At 40.0% G+C, this 27,632-nt stretch overlaps 1 protein-coding gene across 30 annotated transcripts in view; it reads left to right on the top strand.

Moving 5' to 3' along the window:
• Positions 1-27,632, top strand: part of NEB (nebulin) — a 114,600-nt gene that overhangs the window by 44,273 nt on the left and 42,695 nt on the right. For 27 of the 30 annotated variants that reach the window (XM_065840548.2, XM_065840522.2, XM_065840524.2 and 24 more), the window contains exons 55-97: positions 1,200-1,511; positions 2,185-2,388; positions 2,743-2,847; positions 2,943-3,050; positions 3,985-4,296; positions 4,995-5,198; positions 5,968-6,072; positions 6,770-6,877; positions 7,380-7,691; positions 8,087-8,290; positions 8,736-8,840; positions 9,309-9,416; positions 10,142-10,453; positions 10,868-11,071; positions 11,953-12,057; positions 12,236-12,343; positions 12,750-13,061; positions 13,550-13,753; positions 13,948-14,052; positions 14,196-14,303; positions 14,479-14,790; positions 15,796-15,999; positions 16,224-16,328; positions 16,851-16,955; positions 17,048-17,359; positions 17,647-17,751; positions 17,996-18,094; positions 18,525-18,626; positions 18,769-18,876; positions 19,673-19,984; positions 20,120-20,224; positions 20,309-20,413; positions 20,987-21,091; positions 22,041-22,148; positions 22,234-22,347; positions 23,112-23,309; positions 23,614-23,718; positions 24,269-24,373; positions 24,446-24,550; positions 25,032-25,139; positions 25,794-25,907; positions 26,368-26,565; positions 27,214-27,318. In XM_065840548.2, the coding sequence (XP_065696620.1) occupies positions 1,200-1,511; positions 2,185-2,388; positions 2,743-2,847; positions 2,943-3,050; positions 3,985-4,296; positions 4,995-5,198; positions 5,968-6,072; positions 6,770-6,877; positions 7,380-7,691; positions 8,087-8,290; positions 8,736-8,840; positions 9,309-9,416; positions 10,142-10,453; positions 10,868-11,071; positions 11,953-12,057; positions 12,236-12,343; positions 12,750-13,061; positions 13,550-13,753; positions 13,948-14,052; positions 14,196-14,303; positions 14,479-14,790; positions 15,796-15,999; positions 16,224-16,328; positions 16,851-16,955; positions 17,048-17,359; positions 17,647-17,751; positions 17,996-18,094; positions 18,525-18,626; positions 18,769-18,876; positions 19,673-19,984; positions 20,120-20,224; positions 20,309-20,413; positions 20,987-21,091; positions 22,041-22,148; positions 22,234-22,347; positions 23,112-23,309; positions 23,614-23,718; positions 24,269-24,373; positions 24,446-24,550; positions 25,032-25,139; positions 25,794-25,907; positions 26,368-26,565; positions 27,214-27,318 (6,984 nt within the window). The remainder of the gene's footprint in view (positions 1-1,199; positions 1,512-2,184; positions 2,389-2,742; positions 2,848-2,942; positions 3,051-3,984; positions 4,297-4,994; positions 5,199-5,967; positions 6,073-6,769; positions 6,878-7,379; positions 7,692-8,086; positions 8,291-8,735; positions 8,841-9,308; positions 9,417-10,141; positions 10,454-10,867; positions 11,072-11,952; positions 12,058-12,235; positions 12,344-12,749; positions 13,062-13,549; positions 13,754-13,947; positions 14,053-14,195; positions 14,304-14,478; positions 14,791-15,795; positions 16,000-16,223; positions 16,329-16,850; positions 16,956-17,047; positions 17,360-17,646; positions 17,752-17,995; positions 18,095-18,524; positions 18,627-18,768; positions 18,877-19,672; positions 19,985-20,119; positions 20,225-20,308; positions 20,414-20,986; positions 21,092-22,040; positions 22,149-22,233; positions 22,348-23,111; positions 23,310-23,613; positions 23,719-24,268; positions 24,374-24,445; positions 24,551-25,031; positions 25,140-25,793; positions 25,908-26,367; positions 26,566-27,213; positions 27,319-27,632) is intronic. The other 3 variants (XM_071810669.1, XM_065840540.2, XM_065840547.2) reach the window with 3 other exon arrangements.

The raw sequence follows: 27,632 nt of genomic DNA on the forward strand, positions 1-27,632 counted from the left end.
TTTGGCTAAGAGGTCTTGACTTAGCCAAGCTGAGCTTCTGCCTCCCTGCTAGATTTTCTACATGTTGGGATTGAGAGCTCTTGCACCTTAAATAATGTCTTTACGCACCTCCCAGCTCTTCTTTGCTCCTTTATCTCTGTGGGCAGCTTCCCAAAGGATCCCGCTCACTAGCGCCCTAACCAGCGGATAGTTTGCTTTTCTGAAGTTTAGGGTGCTGACCCTGCTTTTTCCCAGTCCTGTGCGCCTCAAGATTGAGAATTGTACCAGAGCATGATTGCTGCAGCCAGGGTTACACGCACTCTTGACCTTTTCGATAAGTTCTTGCTCATTAGTGAGCAGCAGGTCCAACGGTGCCTCTCCTCTGCTCAGGCTCTCTGTCACCTCTACTAGGAAGTTATCCGCAACACATTCCAGGAGTTTCCTGGACTGCTTGCAGTTTGCTGTGCCACTTTTCCAGGAGATGTCTGGGTGGCTGAAGGCCCCTTTCAGGATCAGAGCCTGCAAGTATGATTCTTCCTGCAGTTGAAGAGAAAACTCTTCCTCAACCTCCTCTTCTTGATGGGGTGGCCTGCAGCAGACAGCAGTCATAAAGTTTCCTTTGTTTCTTAGTGTCTAAATTTCACCATCAACTCTCAATATTCACATTGCTGAAAAAGTGTCATTTTGCCCCTTGTCACTTCCCAAGCTTAGTGTATGCAGACCTGCAGCTGAGGACACACACGGGACTGGAGAATAAGGCCCCTGACACTGTGCAGGAGAGGCTGGAGCAGTGCAGTGTGTCAGCTGCTTGGGCTGTGTGGGTGAGCGCAGACACGGCTGTGCAGGATGAGGCCCGGTTGTCTGCTGGAGCCGTCTGGTGGTTTTCTGTGAGTTTTGTGTCTCAGGTGTTGAGCTGTCCCCTCCTGGGGATGCTCAGGCTGTGCGGGATCCGTGTCTGCTGCCGTGCATCACTCCTGCTTCCCCAGCCAGCTTGGCCGGAGCTGCCATCTGGGCCCCATGTCGCTTCTACAGCCCAGTGTAGGTGAAGTTGGGATGGAAGCGGAGGCCACAGCAGGACTGTGCTGCGTGTAGACACCTCTTCATGAGGTGATCTTAATGGGTTTCATTAGCAAAGTGTTTATTCACAGGCACTGCTAGAGAATAGTGTTGGGTAAGATAAGAGCTAGTCAAAAACTCACTGAGGTTCTGTAACTCCGCAGTACAAATACAAAGAAGGCTATCGCAAGCAGCTTGGCCACCACATCGGGGCCCGTAACATAGAGGATGATCCGAAGATGGTGTGGTCGATGCACGTGGCCAAGATCCAGAGTGACAGGGAGTACAAGAAAGCCTTTGAGAAGACCAAGACACACTTCAGTAGCCCCGTGGACATGCTGGGCATTGTGTTGGCCAAGAAATGTCAGGAGCTGGTCAGTGACATTGATTACAAGCACCCTCTGCACCGCTGGACCTGTCTGCCAGACCAGAATGATGTTGTACAGGCCAGGAAAGTGTACGACCTGCAGAGTGACGTAAGTAATTCTTTTGTGTGTGTGTGAAAAGCAGATGAGTGTCTTATGTTCTGTTCCTTTGTTGGAGAAGGTGCTGGTGTGGAGCAGAAGTCTGGGCTGATTCTGTGAGCCTGTGTTGTGGCTCTGTTGTCTTGGTGGGAGTTGATGTTGTGACTGGATAAGGATGAAGTTTGTGAGTGGCCTTGCCTGATGGTCACAGAAGAGTCCTGTCTTGCCCTGATCAATTTGTGGGGAGGGTTGCTGCAGGGGGCTGGAGTTTTGGATGACAGGGGAAGGGCAACAGAGTCAAATATTTTATTTTGGAGGACCAAGAACTGACAAAGGCCAGCCATGTGTGCAGTGGTGAATGGTATTAGAGCAGTAGGTGAAGAGGTATAAGCTGCTGCCATGGGTCTGGCAGCTGGAAGTAGCCAAATGGGGCAGGTCTGTCTCAGGAAGACTAAGTGGGTGGTTGGGGAGGGCTTGTGGGTTGCTTGTTGCCTGCTGATACTGGTTGAGGTGTGGGGAACCAGGTAGTGGGGGAACTGAGCGTAACAGGAAATCTCTTCACTGATGGCTGGCCGGTTGACACAGGCGAATCTGTTTTGGTCATTAGAGCTTCCCTTGGTAGGAGGAGTGGTTGTGTGGAGCAAGGAGGTTGCTGAGCTGTTTTGTGTCCTTCGTGTCCTTTCAGAACGTGTACAGGTCCGACCTTCAGTGGCTGAGGGGCATCGGCTGGTCCCCAGCTGGTTCTCTGGACGATGAGAAGAACAAGAGGGCGAGCCAGATCCTGAGCGACAAGAAGTATCGGCAGCACCCGGACACCATCGGATTCACAAGCATTCCTGACTCGATGCCCATGGTTCTGGCAAAGCACAACTCAGAAATTATGAACCAGGTGAGATTTCCCTGTGTGTGCAGCCAGTTGGAAAGGAGCGTCTTCCTTTCTGAGGATGCTGGGCTCTCTGCTTACAGGGCCTGGGATTTACAAGGGGGATGTTGCATCCTCTTGCATCAGGGATCTGTATTCCTTGTCTAGATCAAATTGTATTGAGTGTGTCTGGAACAGAGATTGGGTGCAGTGTGGAAAAGAAAATGGTGAAGTGTTAGAAAGTTGTGGATCAAGAAAAGGTGTTCCTGAGTCAGTGCAACGTAGAGGCCCCTTGCTTCAGTGTGTTGGGCTTGTTTGCTCTTGGAGTTTGTTGCCTGGCTCTTGCATGACCTTACTTGACACTGTTCTCCTTTTTTTCAGCGAGCATACACAGAAGCCTGGGAGAAAGACAAAACCAGTGTCCACATTATGCCGGATACACCTGGTATTTTGCAAGCCCAGCAGAACAGAGTGAACTTCAGTGAGGTAGGTGGATGAGCTGGGGTGAAGTGTCCGTCTCTGGCTGCTGCTGTGTCCTGGGCGGAAGTGTTGCTGGAGGGGAACGCTTGTTTTTCTTTCAGAAACTGTACAAGCTTGCGATGGAGGAAGAGAAGAAGAAGGGCTACGACATGCGGGCAGATGCCATTCCCATCAAGTCTGCTAAAGCTTCCAGAGACATTGCGAGTGATGTAAGTAGAGAGGAGCCCTTGGTGATCAACAGTGTTGGATGGTTTCCAGGTGCTTGTAGTTGAAGCCCAAGGTTTGCAGCCTTAGATGAATAGAGGAGAGATATACACATTTCTTACCCTGTCGTAACCATTCTGCTAGTCCAGAAACATGTTGGCTCTTTCAGGTCTGCCTGTAGCTGTCCCTGCATGTTATGGGAGTTGGGTGTTGTGAGGGAGTTTGTAGATGGTGTATAGACAGTAACTGTAGGAGCGGGGTGATGGATACAATCCAAAGCACCTTTCCTCCTGGGTTTGTGGCAGCATCACGTCGTGCATCAGACTGGACTCTTGAGGTGTTGTGCTGCCCTCAGTGCTGCCGGTCTGCACGTCGCTAGTGTTGCAGCTGCACAGCAGAGCTGGACATGAGAAAACAAAACCCAAACCTAGATTTGTGTATAAATAAAGGCAGTATAAAAGTGAAAATTTAATTGCTCTTATTATTGGGTATTAATATCAATTTTTCAAATATGTGTTTCATGTCTGTATTTACAGTTCTTAGTCTGTATGTATATTCTTCCATTTTTTTGTCTCCTGAATAGATTGAATAGAAGTTTATTTGGCTATGCTTGCAGGTCACTAATTAATTCTTTATGTCAGGGATATTTATTGAACTTTCGCACTTTCCTATTGCTGCCATAACTTGCAGATTTCTTTTACTATCAGTTACTGACTTAATATGAAGGCCAGGGAGCGTCTTCGAAAAGGTGAAGGTCTTATCAGGTAGTTAATATTGTATGAATCCTTTTGTAGCTGGCCACTGCAGTTGCCATCAGCTGAATACTTTCTCATCTGAAGTCTCTGGTTTTCGAAACTAAGTTGTCTGGAGGTTGTGCCACAGGAGCTACTGGGAATGAAAGAAAACTGAACTGAAACTCAACATTTGTTTTTCTTATAGTACAAGTATAAGGAAGGCTATCGCAAGCAGCTCGGCCACCACATCGGGGCCCGTAACATAGAGGATGATCCGAAGATGGTGTGGTCGATGCACGTGGCCAAGATCCAGAGTGACAGGGAGTACAAGAAAGCCTTTGAGAAGACCAAGACACACTTCAGTAGCCCCGTGGACATGCTGGGCATCGTGTTGGCCAAGAAATGCCAAGAGTTGGTCAGCGACATTGATTACCGCCACTATCTGCATCAGTGGATCTGTCTGCCGGACCAGAACGATGTTATCCATGCCAGGAAGGCCTACGATCTACAGAGCGACGTGAGTACTTGCTGATAAGTGTTGGAATTCCCAACTCTGTGTAATTTCCTTGGAATATAACCTATCGGAGCTGCTTGAGCTGTCTCTCTCATATGGTATTTTTTCACATTGTGTTTTTCTTCACCTGTTCCAAGCAAATTCATAATATTTTTAGGAGGAAATGAATCTGCGTGTAAGGAAGTTTGGATATGAAGAGAGTTTGTATACAGCTAATCAGTTAGCCGAATAGTAGTTAGCTGCATGTGATCCTTCGTAACAGACAATCTTAATGCCTTTATATGCAGATTATCTGCATATTAAGAGGAAATTGCCTACTATCACTTTTTTTTTGGTTGCCTGATTTTAGAGAGAATTCCTTTGTTCTGTATTCGAGAAAATGTTTTAGATTAAGACCTGCTGTTCTTAGGGTGTGACCATTTATTTGTTGGGGATACAAGTTAGAGGAAAAGCTTATACTGACTTTCGGGGTTTTGGTTTAGTCCTGTTACTCTTTGAGCATTCCCCAGCGTGTTGTTGTGTGCATGATAACTCTTGAAGACAGATACAGGGGCTGAATGTAGGTTGCTATCAGAGATTGTTTGCAGATTGAACTAGGAGGAAGGTAACTTACAGCGAGTAAGCATTAATTGCATGGTATACATGAAATGTTTAACTGGCAATATTAATGAGACAACTCTCTTTGTATTTTTTTTGAATAGAACTGCTACAAGTCTGACCTGGAATGGCTGCGCGGCATTGGTTGGGTCCCAATTGGTTCCTTGGAGGTTGAAAAAGCCAAGAAGGCAGGAGAGATCCTGAGTGATAAAATCTACCGTCAGCATCCGGACACAATCAAATTTACCAGTGTCCCTGATTCTGTCGAGATGGTCTTAGCCAAGCAGAACGCAGAGACGATGAACAAGGTGAGTCTTGACTCAGTTAGGTGACACATCAGCAGCCTCTACCTAAACCTCTGCCTAAACCCTGGAGACACAACTAGAAGTACAGATGTCTGGTTGCTGTGTGAGATTTCAGCACAGCGAGGGTTTAAAAGTGCAAGTTACATTCTTGGTCATCGACAGGTAATTTATTTTCAGCAAATCCTAATACAATAATGTCTTCCAAGTTACGGAGTAAAATTGGAGTTATCAGTTGTGAAGCTTTCCACCTACTCTACTGTTTATCTAGTAATCTGCTACCTAAGTTCCCCTAATTTTTAATATAGCGATTTGTTTAAGAAATCTAATAATTTACCAAGTTTATCTAGTAATCTCATAATTAATAAACTACTTGGTTTAGGTCAGTCCTTGAAACATCCATATTTTAAACAATTCAGTGTAGTACTTAAAATGAGTTTTTCTGAATCTGTGGCCCTGATCTCAATCCTATTGATGCCAATAAAACCTTCTTTTTCTTTCAAACAGGCCATTTTCTTAGAGTTTAAATATCTGTGTTTCTAGTTAGCATTTTAGCCTTTTTTCTAAGCTTTTTTTTCAGAATTCTTTCTATGTTACTAATTCTTAACCTGGACATTAGGTATCTAGAAAAATGAATATAAAATCTCATTGCTATACAAGCAAGAAGGATTTTTTTAGACTGACCCTGGAGTACGGATCTGTAATTCTTCTGTTTTAGGAGAGCTCCAAGTGTCACCATTTTTCCCCCCTTTAACATACATTATTTCTCCTGCAGCGTTTATATACTGAGGCCTGGGAGAAAGACAAGACACAAATCCACGTAATGCCGGACACTCCTGAAATCACCCTGGCAAAACAGAACAGCCAGAACTACAGTTTGGTGAGTGCGTGAGCTCTCCAAATGGAACTGCTCGGTTTGAGGACTGGATCATCGCTATTCTGAGAAACCTAATCCAGATACCATCAATTTCTTTAAATAACCCCCAATATCTGCCCCTCAAAATTGTGACTTTAAAAACGTCATTTGGATATTTGTGCAGTAGCGCATGCACACAACAGTGAGCACTATTGAGAACAAATTCCACGAGACATTGTGTTTCTAGTGAGTTTTTGGGAGTAGTGTCTGTCAGTGTGCATGTTGTTGGGAAAGGACAACATTAATTCCAATGTTGGAAATCCCAAAAAAGGTAATGTCCAGCACAATTCTAAAGAGCAGTGATCCCAGTGTTCAGTGCTAGTTTAGGCAAATAAATTCACAACCAGCACCAGATGTCTCTAAAAAAGGAAGTTTGACTCCACTTGTACAGAAGAATAGTTTATCTCTAAAATTGTAGTCAATCTTATGTTATCAAAAATATTGAAAGGAAATAATCGTTAGCTAATGTATTTAACAAAGGTTGTCCTTTGATATGAAGTTGTATCAGCTACTGATCTGGCTTTGAGTTAAGTGAAATAAAGCTGGGTTAGAATAAATCGTAACACAGTTTTTAAAATCTATTCTATTTACAAGCAGTTTGGCATAGAATGTAATCTCTGGGATCTACTCACATTAATCCCTTTGTTAATTCTTCGTCTAGAAACTCTACAAACAGGCCATGGAAGAAGAAAAAAAGAAAGGCTATGATTTGAGGAGTGATGCGATCCCCATCCAAGCTGCCAAAGCGTCCAGACAGATTGCCAGTGATGTAAGAAGCTGCTTTTTTGTTCCTTTGTGTGGTAACATGTGACTTCTGACACCTAGAACTCATCAGCTGGATCCTGTACAGGGGGTTTCAATTAAAATGTAATCTCAAGTAGTAGATTTTTGGAAGAAAATTTTATATATGTTCAAAGACTTAATTGTAAAAATTTAGTGTTGAGAACAAGTTCATTATGAAGCTGCTATTATGTTTATTTTATAGCTCATATACCTTAATCTCTAATTAAATATCCATAGTACGTGTATCATTTTATTTAGTAAGGATTAATTATATTTAGTAAGTAGAGGATTATTTCTCAATAATATTAGTAAATAGGTTTTTATTAAAAAAAAAAGAACTTATTTAAAAATCTCTGTTTAGCATTCTAATTCGAATCTCAAAAAAAATTAAGCTGGGAATCCATGTTATCAACCCCAGAATTACTTTGAGAGTTTGTAACTGATATTAGAAATGATATAGAAATATAATATCTTGATTTATATTTCAGTACAAATACAAAGAAGGCTATCGCAAGCAGCTCGGCCACCACATCGGGGCCCGTAACATAGAGGATGATCCGAAGATGGTGTGGTCGATGCACGTGGCCAAGATCCAGAGTGACAGGGAGTACAAGAAAGCCTTTGAGAAGACCAAGACGCACTTCAGTAGCCCCGTGGACATGCTGGGCATCGTGTTGGCCAAGAAATGCCAAGGGTTGGTCAGCGACATTGATTACCGCCACTATCTGCATCAGTGGATCTGCCTGCCGGACCAGAACGATGTTATCCATGCCAGGAAGGCCTACGATCTACAGAGCGATGTAAGCTCATTTTGATTTAATTTTTAGTGAGGAATGTAGTTAACATTGGGCCAGACCATCACATACCAGTGTAATTAAACCAGATTTTGAAGATATATTTTTAAGTTTTATGGCTAATCAAAACTCATATTTCCAATAAGATATAATAACTAATTGATATTTAAATTAAGTTCTGTAATTGTGAATTTGGGCTGGTTTTCGTTTGCCATTCTGTGAAACTTGGATAATGGTTTTGGTCTTAATGTAGATGAAATAGACTTAGTTTTTTAAGATTTTCTCCAGGATTTTGAATTTATTTGAATTAAAAGTTGATAATGATGTTACTTAACTGTGCAAAGATGCATCAGGTGAATTGCATCATTATTATTAGAATAATGTATATTTTTTTTTAATAGAACTGCTACAAGTCTGACCTGGAATGGCTGCGCGGCATTGGTTGGGTCCCAATTGGTTCCTTGGAGGTTGAAAAAGCCAAGAAGGCAGGAGAGATCCTGAGTGATAAAATCTACCGTCAGCATCCGGACACAATCAAATTTACCAGTGTCCCTGATTCTGTCGAGATGGTCTTAGCCAAGCAGAACGCAGAGACGATGAACAAGGTGAGTCTTGACTCAGTTAGGTGACACAGCAGCAGCCTCTGCCTAAACCCTGGAGACACGTCTGGAAATGTGATGATCACGTGTAATGCTGAAGTTTGGAGACGATGTATTTTCAAATGTGTGCTCTGTTTACTTCAGTCAAAACTGTTAGACAGCGTAGAGGAAGAGTCAGCTTTGTCATGATATTCTGCATATTGTATTTTAATATTTTATTTGACGTGTCTGTGCAGTGAGCAGTAATAATGCTTTCGTTTATTCATTGTTCTTAAGTAATCTGGCAGTTTTAAATTATCTTTTTGACATGATATTGCTACCTGATCAAATACATAACCATTTATCCATACTCTATTTCCTATAATTTTACCTACTATGTTTTTTAACCAATTAATGAGATATTAACTTGTTTTGGAACACAATATTAATCTCTGCTTTTATTCTTTCGTAGCGTTTATACACTGAAGCGTGGAATAAAGATAAGACCATGATTCATGTCATGCCTGACACACCAGAAATCCTGCTAGCTAAACAAAACCAATTAAACTACAGTCAGGTGAGTGAAACTGAGGAGGTGAGAGAATTAAAGGATTTCTTACAAGTACAATTATGTTGTCATGTTGTTTAGTTTCACAAATTGACAACTCCACGGCTAAAATCGGAGTTGTTCTTTTGCTATAATTTATCTCCTGGGTATCTAATTGGGCTTTTAAAATGTATTATCTGCCATAAACAAGAAATTTCTATAGCAGGGTATGGAAATAAATAATCGAACTTTTAGAATATTCCTTTCTTTGCCTTCCTTAAATGATTTCCAGTTTCCAAGCATCTACAATACAATTAACAAGACCTTTGAAATCTGCATAGTTTTATTTTCTAGAGTAGACAGAACTGTATTCAGATATTTAAGTTGTTTGAACATTAATAACATTACATAAGGATTTAATTTGTTACATTACACACATGTACTTTACTGAAGTGTAATTTTGTTTTTGAAACAAAAATGTGAATGTTTTTCTCCCAGAAAATGTACAAACTGGCTTTGGAGGAATCCAAGAAGAAGGGTCATGATTTGCGTTTTGATGCCATTCCTATTCAGGCTGCCAAAGCCTCCAGAGAGATTGCCAGCGATGTAAGCAGGTTTCTTTATCATGTCTCTATGGATTTGGGAATGGAATAGAATCAGAATGTTTTTTTCCATTGTTTGTTATTGTAATACCTCAAGTTTATAGAATAGAGAACACTGAAATCCAGTGATTGAAATACTTGAAAATCACTCCCCAAAATATATGTTAGTAAATCAGTTTTAAAAGTTCTAAATTGTTGTCTTTCCCTGAGGAAAAAATGGTTCTGTTGAAGTACCATGTTGAAATTCAAGATCTCTGAATGGAAAACCAAGAAAATAACACAGAGAGTATGACAGACTATTTTGCTTCTGGGATAAGGAAACATCACTAAGAGACAGAGGATGAGAGTTTTCTATGCTTCTCATTTTTCTATCAAGATTGATGTTTATTCATATTAAGGCCAACTCAAACTATCATCAGCAAGGTGTTTTGTAATGAGCTTTTAAAACAAGTTAATCTTTACATTTTTAAAGTTAAAATAATATGGAATATCAAACTTGTTATTAAGTATGTGACATTAAATGTTTGGTTAATTGAAAGAGTGATATATAAAAAATCAGAGATAATGATATCTGTAGCAGAAACCCTTTTTATGTGAAAATTAGTAGAACAATAGAAAGATCTAAATCATATATTTCTCTAAACAAAATATTGATGACTATGTTAAATTGTGTGAATTACTTATCAATTTACAAATATACTGTGTGAATATGAATATACTTTATTTCAGTACAAATACAAGGAAGGCTATCGCAAGCAGCTCGGCCACCACATCGGGGCCCGTAACATAGAGGATGATCCGAAGATGGTGTGGTCGATGCACGTGGCCAAGATCCAGAGTGACAGGGAGTACAAGAAAGCCTTTGAGAAGACCAAGACACACTTCAGTAGCCCCGTGGACATGCTGGGCATCGTGTTGGCCAAGAAATGCCAAGAGTTGGTCAGCGACATTGATTACCGCCACTATCTGCATCAGTGGATCTGTCTGCCGGACCAGAACGATGTTATCCATGCCAGGAAGGCCTACGATCTACAGAGCGACGTGAGTAAATCACTAAATTTGTAATAGATCGTTAAAATACTGGATCTTATATTATGTATCTTTTAAAAATTACATTATACGCCTTAGTCGCTCGCATCACACATGTTGATGGAGGTGAAATGTTTAATGTTCTGTCATCAAATGTATGTTTAATCTTATTTTCTCAGTACATAGTTTAGGGTGTAATTTGTGTGTTAACTCTTGTGTTTGTGGAGCTCCTCAATAACTCTATTCCTTTTGTTATTTAATAATTATTTTACTAAATCTTCAGAAATAACCATCACTTTCCAAGCCATATCCTGCTACTATGCAGAAATATATACGATTGTTTTATAGACTAGGACATGCCTATTTATAATTATTATAATATTTCAACACATTTGCACATGCGTAACAAACTTTCAATTATTTCAGGCTGTTTATAAATCCGACTTGGAATGGTTGAGAGGTATTGGATGGGTTCCTATTGGTTCCGTGGATGTTGAGAAAGCAAAGAAAGCTGGAGAAATCCTGAGTGACAGGAAGTATCGGCAGCCACCAGACCAAATTAAATTCACGAGTGTGACAGATTCTTTGGCCATGGTCTTAGCCAAGCAAAACGCTGAGATCATGAACAAGGTGAGGTTTCTTTTATTTTCTCAAAACCACTGGTATTACTAGCTAATAGAACTTGTTCATGGGGTGAAAAATACAAAATGAGACTAAACACTTTATTTTTCAATAGTAATACTAGAAATTTTACTGAATTTGCCTCTTCCATCACAACTGAAATCTTATTTTTAGGTGTTTGTTTGGTATGTTTTTTCTCTTTGGTTAGTGCTATGTCACTATACACAGCTCATCTCAGGCAGAACAGGCTGATATTTTGGGCAGTTCTTAGACAATAGTGTGAGATCTGCAGAAATGGTGTTCTGGCAAGTGTGGGGGATGTCCAGATGTGGCTGTAAGATGGGATGGAGCAGAATATTGAGGCTTTTACTGCAGCTGCTGTAGTGATGTGTTGTTGACTGAATGTCCCACTGCATGATGAACAGCTTCTGAGAAAACAGCTTATGTTCTCTGCAAGTGAAGCTTCTGCAGTTTAGCTCAGGCCTGGGGGATGGAAGTCACAAAGTGCCTACTCCTCAGCTTTATTAAGAAACATCAGTCAAACAGCTCGCACAGATGTGGCAGAAGAGTGAATACAGTTTTTCTTCTACAGCAATCTTAAATCAATCGGTTGCTCTGCCAATTGAGCAAAAATAGTGAGAAAGGACAAAATTTCCTTGAGCTGCTCAGTGAGAAGCTTTACTATGTCAGGGTGTTTAAAGGTTGCTTGAACTTGCAGTTTCTAAAATGTTTTTTTGGATGAATGTATCAGTTTGCATATATATATCTTGTTCTGCTTCAAGATTGCTTTTCATTTATATCATGGATATATTTTTGATAACTACTGCTTTCAAATTTGCACTTTTCCCATCATGACACACATAAAGAAGCTTTTATTTCTTCTCTCCTAGCGTTTATATACAGAAGCCTGGGACGCAGACAAAAAGTCAATTCACGTCATGCCTGATACGCCAACAATTTTGTTAGCGAAGGCCAATGCAGCTAACATTAGCAATGTAAGAACATTTAAACGTTTACTAAAGTAATGGAAATCCAGAAATTAAGTAAGCATTTCTTTAACTGTAAAGATCTTCTAACACATGCGTTCATTAACATTTTAAGAAAAAGTTATGAAATACAGAAATTCCATAATTCAGAATATTGAGAAGCCATTTTCTGTCTTCTTTTGTGCAGAAACTTTATACGCAAGCCTGGGAAGAGGCCAAAAAGAAGGGTTATGACATGAGAGCTGATGCAATTCCAATCCGAAGTGCAAAGGCATCAAGAGATATTGCGAGTGATGTATGTTCTTCCTTTCCATTTATTTTCAGTTAGCTTGAGAAACAAGAATGAAGAAATGAACTAGGTACAACACGACCACAGCGTATCAGATTTCTCTGGAAAGCCCACTAACAAAGAATTCACTGCAGAAAGAAAATTGGTAACAGTTTCCAAAAGGAACACTGAATTATAAATCCTGACAATAAGCAGATATTAGGAAATAATAGACTACAATAAAAATAAACAATGGCTGTGGAATAAAAATCAGCAAAAACTGTGAGACAAGAATGCGTTAAGCATTTCTGAGCTCTAATTGAGTATATTTCATAACATTAAAAAATATTTTCATGATCAGTAGCAATAAGAAATGATGGGACATTAATCCCAGATTCGCTATTTCTTTTAATACTTCTTTTTGCACTTGTAGTACAAGTACAAGGCAACACACGAGAAGGAGAAAGGCCACTACGTTGGGTGCCCGTCTGCCAAGGATGACCCCAAACTGGTGTTGGCGGCGCGGGCCATGCAGCTGCAGAACGACCGCCTTTACAAGAAGGCGTACCACGATTCCAAGGCCCAGGTGCACATCCCGGTGGACGCGATGTCGCTGCAGGCGGCCAAGGAGTGCCAGGGCCTGGTGAGCGATGTGGACTACCGCCAGTACCTTCACCAGTGGACCTGCCTGCCCGACCAGAACGACGTGATCCACGCCAGGAAGGCCTACGACCTCCAGAGTGATGTGAGTAACGGTAGCAAAGCTTCATGGCAGGCGTGTGAGGCTCCGCTTCTTAGTGACGTGGCAAATATCCTTTCAAGTGCATGTTCATGAGCCTACAGTGAGCCTTGGTGTGTTTACTTGAATTCATCTGGATGATCCTTTCCAGATCAGTAACGTTTTCAGCTTGGGGGCCAGAAGTATTCTGGGCACTTCACATGGAAGGGAAACGTAACATATATTTCTGGTGGATTTTTGGTTTGCTGCAGAATGTTTGCCTGTGGATTGCACCACTGGTCTCCATATAGGAAGTATCTTTAAAAAAACAGTAATTTCCTTGCTATGAAAGCAGGGGTTTAGCTGTGTGCAGGACAGACCTGGTACACTACAGTCTCATTGACTGCTTGCTGTGGGACTGGAAGCGAAGGAGCTTGGGGAAAACCTTGTACAAAACTTCTCTGAATGTTGAGTTGCTGCTGCAATGTCAATAACACTTGGGATTTTTTTTGTAGAATGTGTACAAGTCAGACCTGGAATGGTTGCGTGGCATTGGTTGGTTGACAGAAGGTTCTGTGGATGTGGTGAAAGCAAAGAAAGCCCAGGAAATCCTGAACGACAGGTTGTACCGCACACGACCGGACGAGTTGAAGTTCACCAGCATTACTGATGCGCCAGACGTTGTCCAGGCCAAGATCAATGCTTTGCAGCTCAGTGACGTAAGCTTACCTTTCACTTACCTTTCATTTCTGTGATGGCATTTCTTTTCCTCGTGGTAGAAACTAGAATTTCTACCATGGGAATGTCTAATTGGCAACTAATTCAAATCAGAATGACCACAGAATTGCTGTTGGTGTTTTTTTTCCCATGTTGACACTGTAGTGAAATGTTATTCTGCTTCCTTTCTCCTTAGCGTTTGTATCGTGAAAACTGGGATAAAGATAAGACGCAGATTTCCATACCTTCCGATACCCCTGTAATGCTGCAGTCCAAAGCCAATGCTCTCAACATCAGCAATGTAAGAGAATAAAATCATTGTGCATGTGAAATATTATGAAATTATATTATGACAATTGCTCTTCTAGAGTGTATTCTATGAAAAGGTATTTGTACCAGAGAATGTTTACTGCATGTAACAAGGGTGATTAATTTTCTTTGCAGAAACATTATCAGAAGGCCTGGGATGAGGCCAAGGCGAAAAGCTATGACATAAGAGCTGATGCCATTCCCATCAAACACGCCAAGGCTTCCAGAGACATCGCTAGTGAGGTACAGTCTCCTTGTCGTGTGCTTGCTGTGTCTGTCCCCGCCTGTGTCCGGCTCAACAGAACTCAGTGAAGTTCAGATCAAAGGGCTGACAGCTTAGGAAGCTGAAAGGCTTTTATTTGTTAGTCACTCTCAGGTGAGCAAAGTGTGGCTGCTTACGTTGTTTCTGCACTTGTAGTACAAGTACAAGGAAACGCACGAGAAGGAGAAAGGCCACTACATCGGGTGCCCGTCTGCCAAGGATGACCCCAAACTGGTGTTGGCGGCGCGGGCCATGCAGCTGCAGAACGACCGCCTTTACAAGAAGGCGTACCACGATTCCAAGGCCCAGGTGCACATCCCGGTGGACGCGATGTCGCTGCAGGCGGCCAAGGAGTGCCAGGGCCTGGTGAGCGATGTGGACTACCGCCAGTACCTTCACCAGTGGATCTGCCTGCCCGACCAGAACGACGTGATCCACGCCAGGAAGGCCTACGACCTCCAGAGTGATGTATGTGTACAGATTTGGTATAAGAGGTGCTGCTGTTGCTATTTAATACATTATAGCCTTATTTTTATGGTTTGATTTTATACAGTCACAAAAGACTGTAGAGTGTTTTCTTCAGATATTTTGTGTTGCTGCTTTTATCTGCTCTTTTTCATCCTTTAAAAAGTATTGGTATTACTTCTGAAGTTTTTCAAAGCCTTAGTTGGTATCTGCTGTCTTACATCAGCTTTTGGAGTACTGTGATTTGGAGAGGATGAAGGATTGTATTTCTTACCTTGCTGGGACTTAGGGAATAACATCTGTTTGCTATGTTAGAATCAGGTGGCTTTTCTTACTCCTGCTTACCAGAGTCAGCTTGAAAACTTACTTAATTGCAAGAAAACTATGTAAGAAAGCAGGTAAGGTATTTTAGTGGCTGATTGCAAAGCAGGCGGAGTCAGTGCAGCTGATTTCCTGACTTGGCTTTGCGGCTTATCATTCAACATCAGTCATTCTTCCTCTGGTTCAGTTATGAGCTTTGGAGGTGAGATTCATGTTCCTTGCTGAAGGATCTGCTCGATTGAAGCTTAAATAATGATACTGCTTCAGGCGTTATGCCAGTTAGCTCTAGTCCCCCTTACCTCTATAACCTTTTTTCTTCTACTTTTTGTGAAATTTTGTGGTGGACAGATTGGGGTTTTTATTTGGACTTGTTGAAGTGACTAGAGGAATAAGTATTTTTGAGAGGACAAAGACACTCTTAAGATCTTAATACTCATCACAGTAGTTCTGTTCAATTGTTTCCCCTTTAGTTAACTTCACAAGGTTTAGAATGTATTGTTTAAGAAATGCAATACTTAAAACCTGGTTCCCAGATTGTATTTTACTTACGGCACTGAACATCTCGTGTATATAAAAAGGATTAATCTAGCTCTAGCTGATTTGGCATTTTCTGCTCTTGTATCATTTAAAATACTCAAGGCGGTCATTTTAAACACAGTGTTTTCCTTTTCTGACTGTCTCATACAGGTGGTCTATAAGTCAGACCTAGAGTGGCTGCGTGGCATTGGCTGGCTGCCTAACGACTCTCCGGAGGTCAAGAGAGTGAAGGCTGCCCAGGATCTCCTGAGTGACAACGTGTATCGTACACCTATCGACAGCGTGAAATACACCAGCATTGTTGATTCTCCAGAGGTCGTTCTAGCTAAAACCAACGCCGAGCAACTCAGCGTTGTACGTTACCATTTTCTTAAAGTTATTTTGAGGCTAGAAACAGTTAAAGAGAAATCTCACTGCTAAAATATCAAATTGATCAGTGAGATTTTAAGTCAAGTTTAAAGCTTTTCCAGACATTTTATTTTTTAGAGGTGATAATTGAGGAGATTTTTATGGAATTTTATGTTACTGACAAGTGAAATTCCACGATTACAAATTCATAAAATGAATTATTTTAACAGCCAAAATACAAAGAAGCCTGGGAAAAGGACAAGACTATGGTCCATATTATGCCAGACACACCTGAAATCAACCTAGCCAGGGCGAACGCTGCTCATTATAGCCAGGTATGCTTATCATTCTATTTTCTACATTTCTATATAGTAGTATGTCTGTCCTGTGAATTTTAATGTTCTAAGATGCTACTTAGAAAGACAAGTCACATGAATCTCATTGAAGTCTGTCCTCATACAGGACTTGGCAACATTCCCTTCCCTCTACTGGGTAGTTATTAAAGTATTTAGATATTTTAAAATAAATGCTTACACACAACTCTTAAAAAATAATTAATATCATGCACCTTTGAGAGAATATTTTGTTGCAGTGGATGAGAACCCGAGGCAAAGAAATATTCTCTAAACTTTTACCAACACCCGTCCATGCAGTGGAGGTTGCAAAGCTGGTGTTGCAGGTGCTGTACGTGTGTGAAAGGCAGTGAGGTTTGCAGCAGTGCCTACGGTAGGGAACAGGAGTCATGCACAAGACATTCTCACGGTATTTCAGCGAACAAATGACAGTAAACTATGTATTTCTGTAATGGCAAACTCTGGAGTATTTAGCCTATGTGTGACATTTCGCTGTCTTTTCAGAAACTGTATAAAGAATCTTGGGATGAGATGAAGAAGAGTTATGATTTGAGAGCAGACGCAATCCCAATCAAGGCAGCCAAAGCTTCTAGAGAAATTGCTAGTGATGTAAGTGCCAAAAGAGGCATCTAGTTCTTCGCGTGCTTTAAGAGCTATTTTGTGGTAACTGTTAGTAATGGTGGTCTTTGCCCTTTACCCAGTATAAATACAAACTGGAACATGAGAAGCAAAAAGGACATTATGTTGGAGTTCCCAATGCAAAAGCAGATACGAAAATTGAGTTTGCCCTCGGCATAGGCAAAGTTCAGAGTGAACTAGAGTACAAGAAACACTTTGCCAAGTGGAAGACGCAGTGCCACCTCCCAGTGGACATGCTGTCTATCCTGTCAGCCAAACACGGGCAGTCTCTGGTCAGTGACGTTGATTACCGGCACTACTTGCGGCAGTGGATCTGTCTTCCAGACCAGAACGATGTCATACACGCAAAGAAAGCCTACGATCTTCAGAGTGATGTAAGTTAACATGAAAACTTAACTTATTACTGTATTAGTCTGCGTCTGCTTTAGAGAGTGGGAATCTTCTGCTGAATTCAGTGAATTGGCTTTGCTGTTTATTAGGATTGCAAAGTATGCGTCGCTGTTCTATATTACCAAGTTTGAAGCGTGATGAATTCAGATGTAGTGCTCACGTTGGAATTCCTGCTGTCCTTTTAATGAATGGAAGTGCTGTTATTTCTGAATCGTGCTGGAATGTACAGGGAGCTGTAGCTAACAGCATGGACCCAATTTTGTTTTCCCAGGCTGTTTACAAAGCTGATTTAGAATGGCTGCGGGGGATTGGATGGCTGCCAAATGATTCAGTTGGACTCAACCATGTCAAATACGCTGGAGATCTCTTGAATGAGGTAAAAAATGTTTTTCCATACTAAAATTTTCTTAAAGGTATTTGTAATTTAAAGTGGTTTTAATGGTTAAATGCATTGAAATTTTCTCAAAAAATAGAACTGGAGTATTTCCACTGTGTTTGTTGTGTATGGAGAGTTTTTCTTTCCATCTAAACTTTCTCTTCTTGCCTATGGATTCAGAATTGCTGTGTTAGCTATAAAATATCCCAGTATAATCTGACTGTTCATCTCTTCTCTCATATAGAGAAAGTACCGTACAAAAGCCGAAACTCTTCCATTTACCGCAGTGACGGACAGAGTTGATTATGTCACAGCAAAGAAGGGCACTGAAATTCTTAGTGATGTAAGTTTGCTGTCATGTTTTTGGGCTGTTAACTTGCTCTATATATTTACATGATGGGATTTTATCTTTAAAAGGATATTTCTTTTATCTTGAAAAAAAACGCAGAAGAATTCTTGATGAGTCTCTGGGAATTCTGTGAGCATATGGCATAAAGATGAGCTTTGACTTCTGAAGATTCCTCCCTGCCCATCCAGCTGCCTTGGAACAAGTTTTCAAAATTTTCCCTGACAAATTTTGTCATTTCTTGTCTTGCATGGTCTCCTTTTTTAAAAAAAATACCCATTTGGATATATATTTAATGTGTCATGTCTAATAGCCTTGCCAATTCAGGGTTTTATACATTATTTCATGCATAAAATAGAGGATTGGTGTTACATTTTCCCAATTTTCTGATGCTGCTGCAAGGCAATAATTTCTTTCTCTGTTCTAGATTAAATACCACAAAGAATGGAATGAGGCCAAGACAAAATATACTCTAACGGACACACCACAGCTGGATATGGCCCGAGAGGCAGCCAGGATTCTCAACCAGGTATGTGACCTCTCCCTGACAGTTTCTATTCAAGAACATGCTAAATGAAAGAGTCATCTTTACACTTTAATATAGGTTACATATATATGACAATTATTATCATTACGGTAGTGTTGAATTCCTCTTCACTTTTATTCTGCAGAGTCTATACAAGGAAAGCTGGGAGAAGGAAAAAGCCACTGGTTACCTCCTGCCTCCTGACACTGTGCAGATCTCTCATGCCAAACGCTCCGGTGATGCCCAGAGTGAGGTAATGACTTTTCTCATCACATTAGGAAGGCAAGTGCTTGCAAGCCTGGAAATATAAAAGGCCTTGCGACAGATAACATCCAGTAGAGTTTTCATGACCCATGAAGTCCACAGTCCTCCAAACGATTCAGACATCTTTGTTATTATGGGTTTTACAGATATCAGTGTTGAAATGTCAGATTCTCCTTTCCACCTTCAGTTTCTCCAGAAACAGTCCTTTCAAAATCGACTAAGGTGGCTCCATATTTTACAAATGTTAAATAATTGAAGTGATATTATGATTTCACTTTTTTGGCATATTATGGAGGCTTTCTCCACTAAAGACTGTAGGATGGTATGCGTACTACACTTTAAACTCTTGCATCATGGATGTTGAAATTATTACGTGACTCTTAGTTTGAACATACATGTTATCAAAACATTGTGATGTAAATACCTTAAATAAATATTCACTCTTCAGACAGTTTCAAATAATTTGTTACAAAACTGAAACCAAATGCACTTATTAGCAAGCATTTGCTAATGAGGCTTTCCTCTTGTGTTGAAAATACTCCTTACTGAAAAATGGTAGCATATTAATCTATAAAATGATGTCTTTTGAAGTGAAAGGACTATACAGTGTAATATTACTGTTTGTATCATATTTTTAACTGGTCATGTACTGAAAGCTGAAGACTGCAATTGAAAACTCCCTGTCTCATTTGTTCTTTGTGTTGACACAACTGTAGCTGTTCACAGGTTCAAAAAGAATATGTAACCAGTGTTGATTTTATACATATTTCTCCCTCTTCTATCAGCTTAAATACAAAGCTGAGTACGTCAAACAAAGAGGTCACTACGTTGGGGTTCCCAGTATGAGAGATGATCCAAAACTGGTGTGGTACGAGCACGCTGGCGAGATCCAGAACGACAGGTTGTACAAATCGAACTACCACAAGACAAAGTCCAAAGTTCACATCCCTCCGGACATGGTGTCGCTTGTAGCAGCGAAGGACGGTCAGAACTTGGTCAGCGATATCGAGTACCGCCACTACCTGCGGGAGTGGACGTGCCACCCTGACCAGAATGACTGTATCCAGGCAAGGAAGGCCTACGACCTGCAAAGCGATGTGAGTGATGTCACATATGTACTGTGTCATTTCCACTTAGTTTGGTCGAAGTATATTGTCCGTATCACGTAAAACTGAAAAACGTCATCCTGAATTAAATAATTGATTTCCTTTTTAATATCTTTTATGATTTAGAATATTTATAAATCTGATCTGGAATGGCTTCGTGGCTGCGGTTGGATTCCTCTGGATTCAGTGGAACACAAGAAAGTTAAGAATGCTCAAGAACTGGTAAATAAGGTAAGAGAAAATATTTTAGCAGTTACGCAATTAGCTCTTCTTTCTCATGTACGGTGTTTAAGGAACTATTTTGTCTCTTTGCAGAGAGCGTATACGAAAGAAGCCCTTGATAACTTTTCCAATTACACCAGTGTGGTTGACACTCCTGACATTGTTCTGGCAAGGATGAACGCTGTCAATCAGAGTGATGTATGTACTCTTTTAAAATAGAAATTACTATGTTATTAGAATTAGTAGATGACTTCATTGCTTTTGCTAAGCTATACTGTGTTTTCCTTTGTGTGTATGATTCATTAATAATAGACTTTTACTGGGGTAAATAAGTTCAATAAGAAGTGATACAAATGAGCAACACAATACTGCTGTGCAAAATAATTTTGCATTTTTCACTAGAAAAGTACAGCGTGTCCTTTTTTTTACAGGACAGCATGTCCCTTATTTAGATTTTACATAGATTTTGCTAATAGTAGCTTAAAATTGAACCCTGTTCTTGGTGAACAGCAGTTGGTGGTATAGTGCTGGGGGAGGCCCTGGTGTTGCTCTGAACCTGTGTTTGCCGATCGGTACGTTTAGTTTCACTAGAACACTGTGTGAGTCTCATGCTGTGACAGACTGATGACACTTGCCTGTGGACTATAGTGGTTTACATTACTGAAGACATGTTAATATAACACAAAATTAATGTCTACTTGTGATAGATGGACTAGTGGGAATAACTTCTTTCTCCTATGGAATTAACATTGTGTTTGTTTTCTTTTGTAGCTAAAATACAAAGAAACATTTAACCTTGAGAAGGGCCAGTATATTGGGTCTGATGATACTCCAGCACTGAACCACGCCAGAGACATGTCCTTACTGTACAGTGATGTAAGAGTCCAGAAATATCTAACTACGCTTTAATTAGTTAATTCTGAAAGCAATAGAACATTGAGTAGACTTCAGAAAGCTGTTGTATTTCTGTTTGTGTCATTACTCTACTGAGTTGCACCAGGAAAGTTATTTAAGCTCTTTGTTCTTAGTTTTTCCCAGTTGAGACCGTTGGGATAATTCCTTTCCCTATTGAACTGAGCACTGCTGTGTGGTGTTTGGAAGCAGTAACTGCAGCAGCAGTAGTAGTAGTAGTAGAATTTGTGTGACAAAACCGCTTTATAATTCCATCCGATAATATCTTCTTAGACTACTGATTAAATTTATATTTATTTTTTTAATAAGAGAGGAAAATGGTAGATTATTGACATTATTAAGCAGTTATTTTTGAGTAGCCTCACTAACTTTAAAGGGAAAACTCTATTTTTTGAAAATGTAAATGACTATTCATTTGTATAAGGCACTTAATTTAGTCTGAGAGTAAAAATATTTAATATTTAACAAAAGATGATGTATTAGAAAAACGTCATTTACATAGTTAATGCTCTTACAATAAACAATAGTATTACTTGGAGGTTTTTACCAATTTCACCATGTAACTATAAAATTATCAATGCCAGTTCCATACTGCACTTTGAAACAGGAGCTCATATCTACATTTTGATTATTTTTATCACTCTTTGGATGAGAAATGTTGAATTCTAACTACAGTAAAGAAAGCAGAGATTTGTGCTCAAGTACCTTCCTGAATTGGAGCGTTTATTCTGTTTGCCTTACACTGAAGAAGGGTTCAAAGTGACCGTTCTCTCTTTACCTTATTGGGACAGTTCATGGAATAACAAAAACTCTGTGAAGCAGTCATATTGCTTGTGTGTGTAAATGGCAGAGTCAGGTTTCATGGCATGTATAATGGATTTTTTAGCAAAACCTGTATGTTCTGTTTGTCTAGAAACTTTATAAAAAGGCTTGGGAAGTTAGCAAGCCCATTGGCTACACTTTGGATGAGAAATATATTCCACTTGTTGGAGCAAAACATGCAAACTACATAAATAGTGAGGTTAGTAGGAATTTTCCATTCTTCCTCTTTTTTCCCTACATGTTCTTGGAATGAGCTTTAATATTTCCACGTGAATATTTTGCAGCTTAAATACAAAGCAATATATGAGAAGCTGAAAGGCCATTACCTGGCTGGGAAGGATATTGGTGATTTCCCCAGCGTTGTTCACTCGCTGGCATTCCAGAAAACAAGGAGCGCGGTAAGGACAGAATTCGTCTTGATGTAGGATTTTCAGTTTTCTTTTTTTTAGTGTAACATGTTGAAACATAAATAATGCAATATTTAATAACATCAGTAGAACTGTTTTCAGCATGTCTGTGTTTCCTCAATAGTTATTTTGTATGGGTGTTGAATAGTTGAAATTATTTAGGAACTTAAGAAGGGTTTTGTTGAGCTATTAGACATATCAGAATAGGGAAAAAAAACTATCTGGTTCAGTTTAAGAATCTGAACAATAAGAAATACTACACGACTTGGGATACTTTTGCTTTACACACAAAAAAAGCAGTGTTCATTTTGAACTGAAATAGGAATTGAGGAGCTGGAAAAGCAAATCCACATTAGATGTTTCACTGTTATCACCACTGCACATACAGCATATCATACATGGCATGGAATTAGTATAATCTCAGATATTCTGTCTTCATTCGGACAGGGAGATGTAACTAGATTCAAAGCATGTTTGCAGCATATGGCTTTATTTATCTTGAAGACCTGTTCATTTTCTCACCAGCTGTTAGATCTGCAAATGAAGGTCATTCTTCTCCTTGTAGAACCTCATCACAATAAATGGTGATTAATATCAGAGATAAGATTTTATACTATTGAATCCCGTGGGAGCTTGGCCACTAAATCCAGAAAGCACATCTCAGCTTCTGCTGTAACCTGTACCCTATTAGAGTCAAAATGATGCAGAAAACCCCTATTCCTCTTCTCACCTTTTCCCCAATCTTTCCTTTTCAGTTGGCATACAGAAAGAATTATGAAGACACCAAAGCCCGTGTCCATATTCCAAGTGACATGATGAATCACGTGCTGGCCAAGAAGTGCCAGTATATCCTCAGTGATCTCGAATACCGAACTTACTTCCACCAGTGGAGTTGTTCACCTGAAGAACATGATGTTATTCTCGCCAGAAGAGCCCAGGAAATTTTGAGTGATGTATGTGTTCAAGTTATTTGTTTGACATTTTGTTAGCCTTTTATGTCATTTTTTTTCTAAGGTATTTAAATATAAAACACTTTCAAATATTTTCCACAGTATTTAAATATGAAATCTATACCCGTGGTCTTAAATTACTTAGTAGCATCACACCAAAAACCGAATTATTGCAGTTTTCTTCAGGCCCTTTTAATAGTCTGGTTATTTATTATTCCCTTGTAAACAGGAAATTTTTTTGAGGCAACTTTCTTTAAACAGAAGGCGAATTTCTTCCTTACTTAATAGACTCTTTTCTGCCATATAGGTGGTGTATAAAGATGACTTAAATTGGCTGAAGGGACTTGGGTGTTATGTCTGGGATACTCCACAAATCCTACATGCTAAAAAAGCGTATGACCTGCAGAGCCAGGTAAATATGTTTTCCTCAAACAAGTAAATATTTGTAAGATATTTCCTTCCATTTATGACTCAGTGGGGCTGACACGTGTCCTAGTCCAGAGCACAATAATGTGATTCCTATTACATCAGAAATATTTTGTCCAAACTATTATGATACACTCTTTCAGTTTTGTCTGTAGAGACACAATCCCTTTTGTTCTTGAAGGAGCAGAAAACGTAGAATGGAAGGACAGCAAGGTTGTGGTTTTTAACATTGGGAAGATAACACTTTGTCTTTCTGTTTGCTGCCCCGTGCACAAGATATCTCAGTGAGACATTTATTTGTGGAAAACAATGTCTCTTGCCTTGCTGACTGTACTCTTATCCTGCTAGGTGCTATGTAGTGATGTGCCATTTTCATGATTCCTTACTTCATACTGACCATGTATTATTTCTTTTCTGTCACTTCTAAAGTTGGTCTTAACTGGGCCGTAATCCTGGGCTTCAGTTGTGCAGGACTGATTGAAAGGAAGTGGGCAAGATTTTCAGCATTGATGGTGTGGTTTGTTGTCTTTCCTTAGATAAAATACACGGCTGCAGGAAAAGAGAATTTCCAGAACTTTGGAGTAGTTACTGACACCCCTGTCTACGTGACCGCGGTGCAGAGCGCTCTCAACGCCAGTGATGTGAGTCTCCCGCTCCCCGCGCTCCTTCTGGGAACTGAACCAAGGTAACTAAATCTGGTTTTCATCTTCCAGGTGAAATACAAGGAGGATTTCCACAAAACCAAGGACAAGTATACAACTGTGACTGAAACAGTGGATTCTGAAAGAATTCAGAATTTGAAACATCTCTTCAGCGATGTAAGTGTTTCTACATGTTGCATTTTTTTTTTCCTCTTAAGGTGCTACTATGTGGGATTTTTGGTTTATTTTGTTTGTTCACTCTGTTTGAAGATAAACGTCCCAACATGGAGCTTATCAAAGCTACTAACAACCTTCTGCTTTGCTCGAGTATGGGGAAGATGCTGTATTGCAGGCAGAGGGCGTATTTTCTAACTGTAGCTCCAGTCTCAGCAAAATATGTGCAGTAATAAATGGATTCCCTGAAGAAAATTGCACCTGAAAAGAATTAAGACCTTGTTTGAGAGTGGACGCAAATAGGAAGTATTTGTGTCACCTTTTACATGCACTGTCAAGATGAAACTGTTCTACAGCCCCTTCATATTAAGTAATACTTATGGCATAAAAATAAAAACTGAAGGGCTTTTGAGTTCTCTTGGTTGTTGGTTGTTATGCAGGAGCAGAATTTTTCCATTCACAGAGACTTTCTGTTTCCCCACAGAAACTCTACAAGGAAGCCTGGGATAGAGTGAAAGCCACGAGCTATATCCTGCCCTCGGATGCTGTGCTCCTCGCACGTGCCAAAGAACTGAAGCATAATGCTAGTAATGTAAGTGAATAAAATGCTTCCTTCTTTTTAATCAGATCAATTCCAGCAATGAAATCCTTCAGGCCTTGCATGCACTATAAGTGTAAAAAACTTTATAAATTTAGATATATATCTGTAGATACTCAATTTTCTGTGATAATCATTTGCATAACAGATAGTCCTTTGCTGCTGCTTTTCATGAAAAAACCCGTCACATTTTATAGTAATATAAATTATTTCTTGAAAATGGCTGGCTAGGTGTTGTTTTAGTCTAAATTGCATAAGCATATGGGTCAGAAGAACACCACATGTCTTTAAATGATGCTTTACTGAGTGTTGAACAACAAAATCTTATACCTTACTGAACTGAGGCTTATGAGAGATCACTCTCTTCATGGGTATCTTTAAATGAAAGAGCTGGAACAATAAATAAATAACTTATTCTACACCTATTTATTTTTCAAGTCCTCTAGTCAGCTGTTATTTTTACTACTGGTAGTTATGATGGACTTTCTCTGCCATTTAAAGTAAAATGGAAAACCGAGATTCTGCTTTAAAGACTTTCTCTGCTTGTTGGACACAACTAAATATTTTGCTTATTGGTGAGTTTAGTTTCAAAAATAGCATTGGCTCGTTGGACTCAGTTGTTTGTTGCCTTTCTTTGCATCTGCTTAGGTGAAATACCGAGAAGAATATGACAAGTTCAAAGCGCTGTACACAATACCCAGAGGTGTCGAGGATGATCCCAATACAGCAAGGTGCCTTAGGGTCGGAAAGCTTAACATTGATGTAAGTGTCGTTTTCTGATCTGCATTTTCCTGATAAGATCATACTCATCGCAGAAGGGGCTGCTCAGAGAACCCACATGCCCTCATTCAGCTGTCCCATTTCCACATGCATTTGGTGGTGTTCAGTATTTGCTACATTCTATAATTACCTGCAAATGTTTTTTCGAGCTTGTGACTCCACTGTTGAATCACCTGCATGGCTAAACCTTCAGTGTAGTGTGTTTATGTGTAAACCTCATAGTCTTCCTCCTTTTAACATGAGTACAATGAATATTTGTCAAAACACCTGCGTTAATGTTCTGCAAATTATGTTTAGAGCAGGTAAGATGTAAATTTTAATCATAGCCCGAGTGATTGCTCTCCCGCTAATATTCCATGAAAATATCAATGATTTTGTATCAAATTTATCAACAGTTCAGGCTGTTTGTCTGCATTAATAACGTGCTGCTTTAACTCTACAGCGTCTGTACAAGGAAGTCTATGAAAAGAATAAAGCCAAAGTCCACATTATTCCAGACATGGTAGAAATAGTGACTGCTAAGGATTCCCAGAAGAAAGTCAGCGAACTCGATTACCGCACACGTCTCCACGACTGGATCTGTCTGCCCGACCTTCAAATCAATACCCATGTTCGAAAAGTGACTGATCAGCTCAGTGATGTAAGCTCATAAATTGTGTGTTCCTGGCTCACTTTTAAAAAAGATTTAGCAAAAACTTAGCTGCAAAGTTGCCACTTGAATCCATTGTGTTACGCACTGCTAAACAGCATGTGTCGTGTTCTCCTAACGCTTGGCAGTAAGCGTGTAGTTGAGACGTGGCTTAGTGTGTGTAATGTCAGTGTTAGCAGTGTAGGGTCATTGCATTAGAGTTCTACCAGTTCAGCCACCCTGATCTGTAAATTGTCGTTTATTATTTGGTTGCATAAGGAGTGGAAATTTTAGAAGTCTGAGAAAATCCTGGTGACGCGAAGGTTCTACATGCTTGCCTTGCCTAGGTCAGCCCAGGAGCAGCCCAGTGATTTAGCAGTGCATCGTTGCCCAGTAGGATATGCAAATAGTCTTTTTTTTTTTAAATCGTCGGTGTTTTTTTTTTTTTATTTATGGGCCAAACAGAAGCCATGAAGAAAGAATATTTCAATTCCAAAATGAATTGTTTTGATTTTCTCAAACAAACAAGCAAACAAAAAGCTTTAATGCTGGAAACCTTACTTGCCATCATTTGACAGTTGTGTTTCAGACTGATATAGCACTGAGGGATTAGATCCTAGTGCAAGTCTTACTGATTGCTTCTCTGCTCCGATTCCTTAGGTGCTTTACAAGGATGACCTCAACTGGCTGAAAGGCATCGGCTGCTTTGTCTGGGACACTCCTGAAATCCTCCATGCCAAACACGCCTACGACCTTCGCAGTGATGTGAGTGCATACAGTGGTTTTGCTTCTTAGTTTTTTCACTCCGTTGTATTAAAAAGATGGAGTAGCTTGATTTTACTCTAGATATAATCTGGAAAGTGTTATAGATTCTTATCTACTGATGTATTCATTAAATAACCGCATATGGTTATTTGAACTTTGCTGCTCTAGAAGTGCATATTGTTGGGTTACATCCCATTCAGGAAAGCATTAAGCATGTTTAAATACTTGTCTTCTCAGAAAAGCACTTGAAGCAATAATCCTTCATTCAGAACCCTTAAAGTAAAGCAGAAATGATGCAGAATTCCTATTACAGG

This window comes from Patagioenas fasciata, chromosome 7 (genome assembly GCF_037038585.1).
Source record: "Patagioenas fasciata isolate bPatFas1 chromosome 7, bPatFas1.hap1, whole genome shotgun sequence".
NCBI classification, from domain to species: domain Eukaryota; kingdom Metazoa; phylum Chordata; class Aves; order Columbiformes; family Columbidae; genus Patagioenas; species Patagioenas fasciata.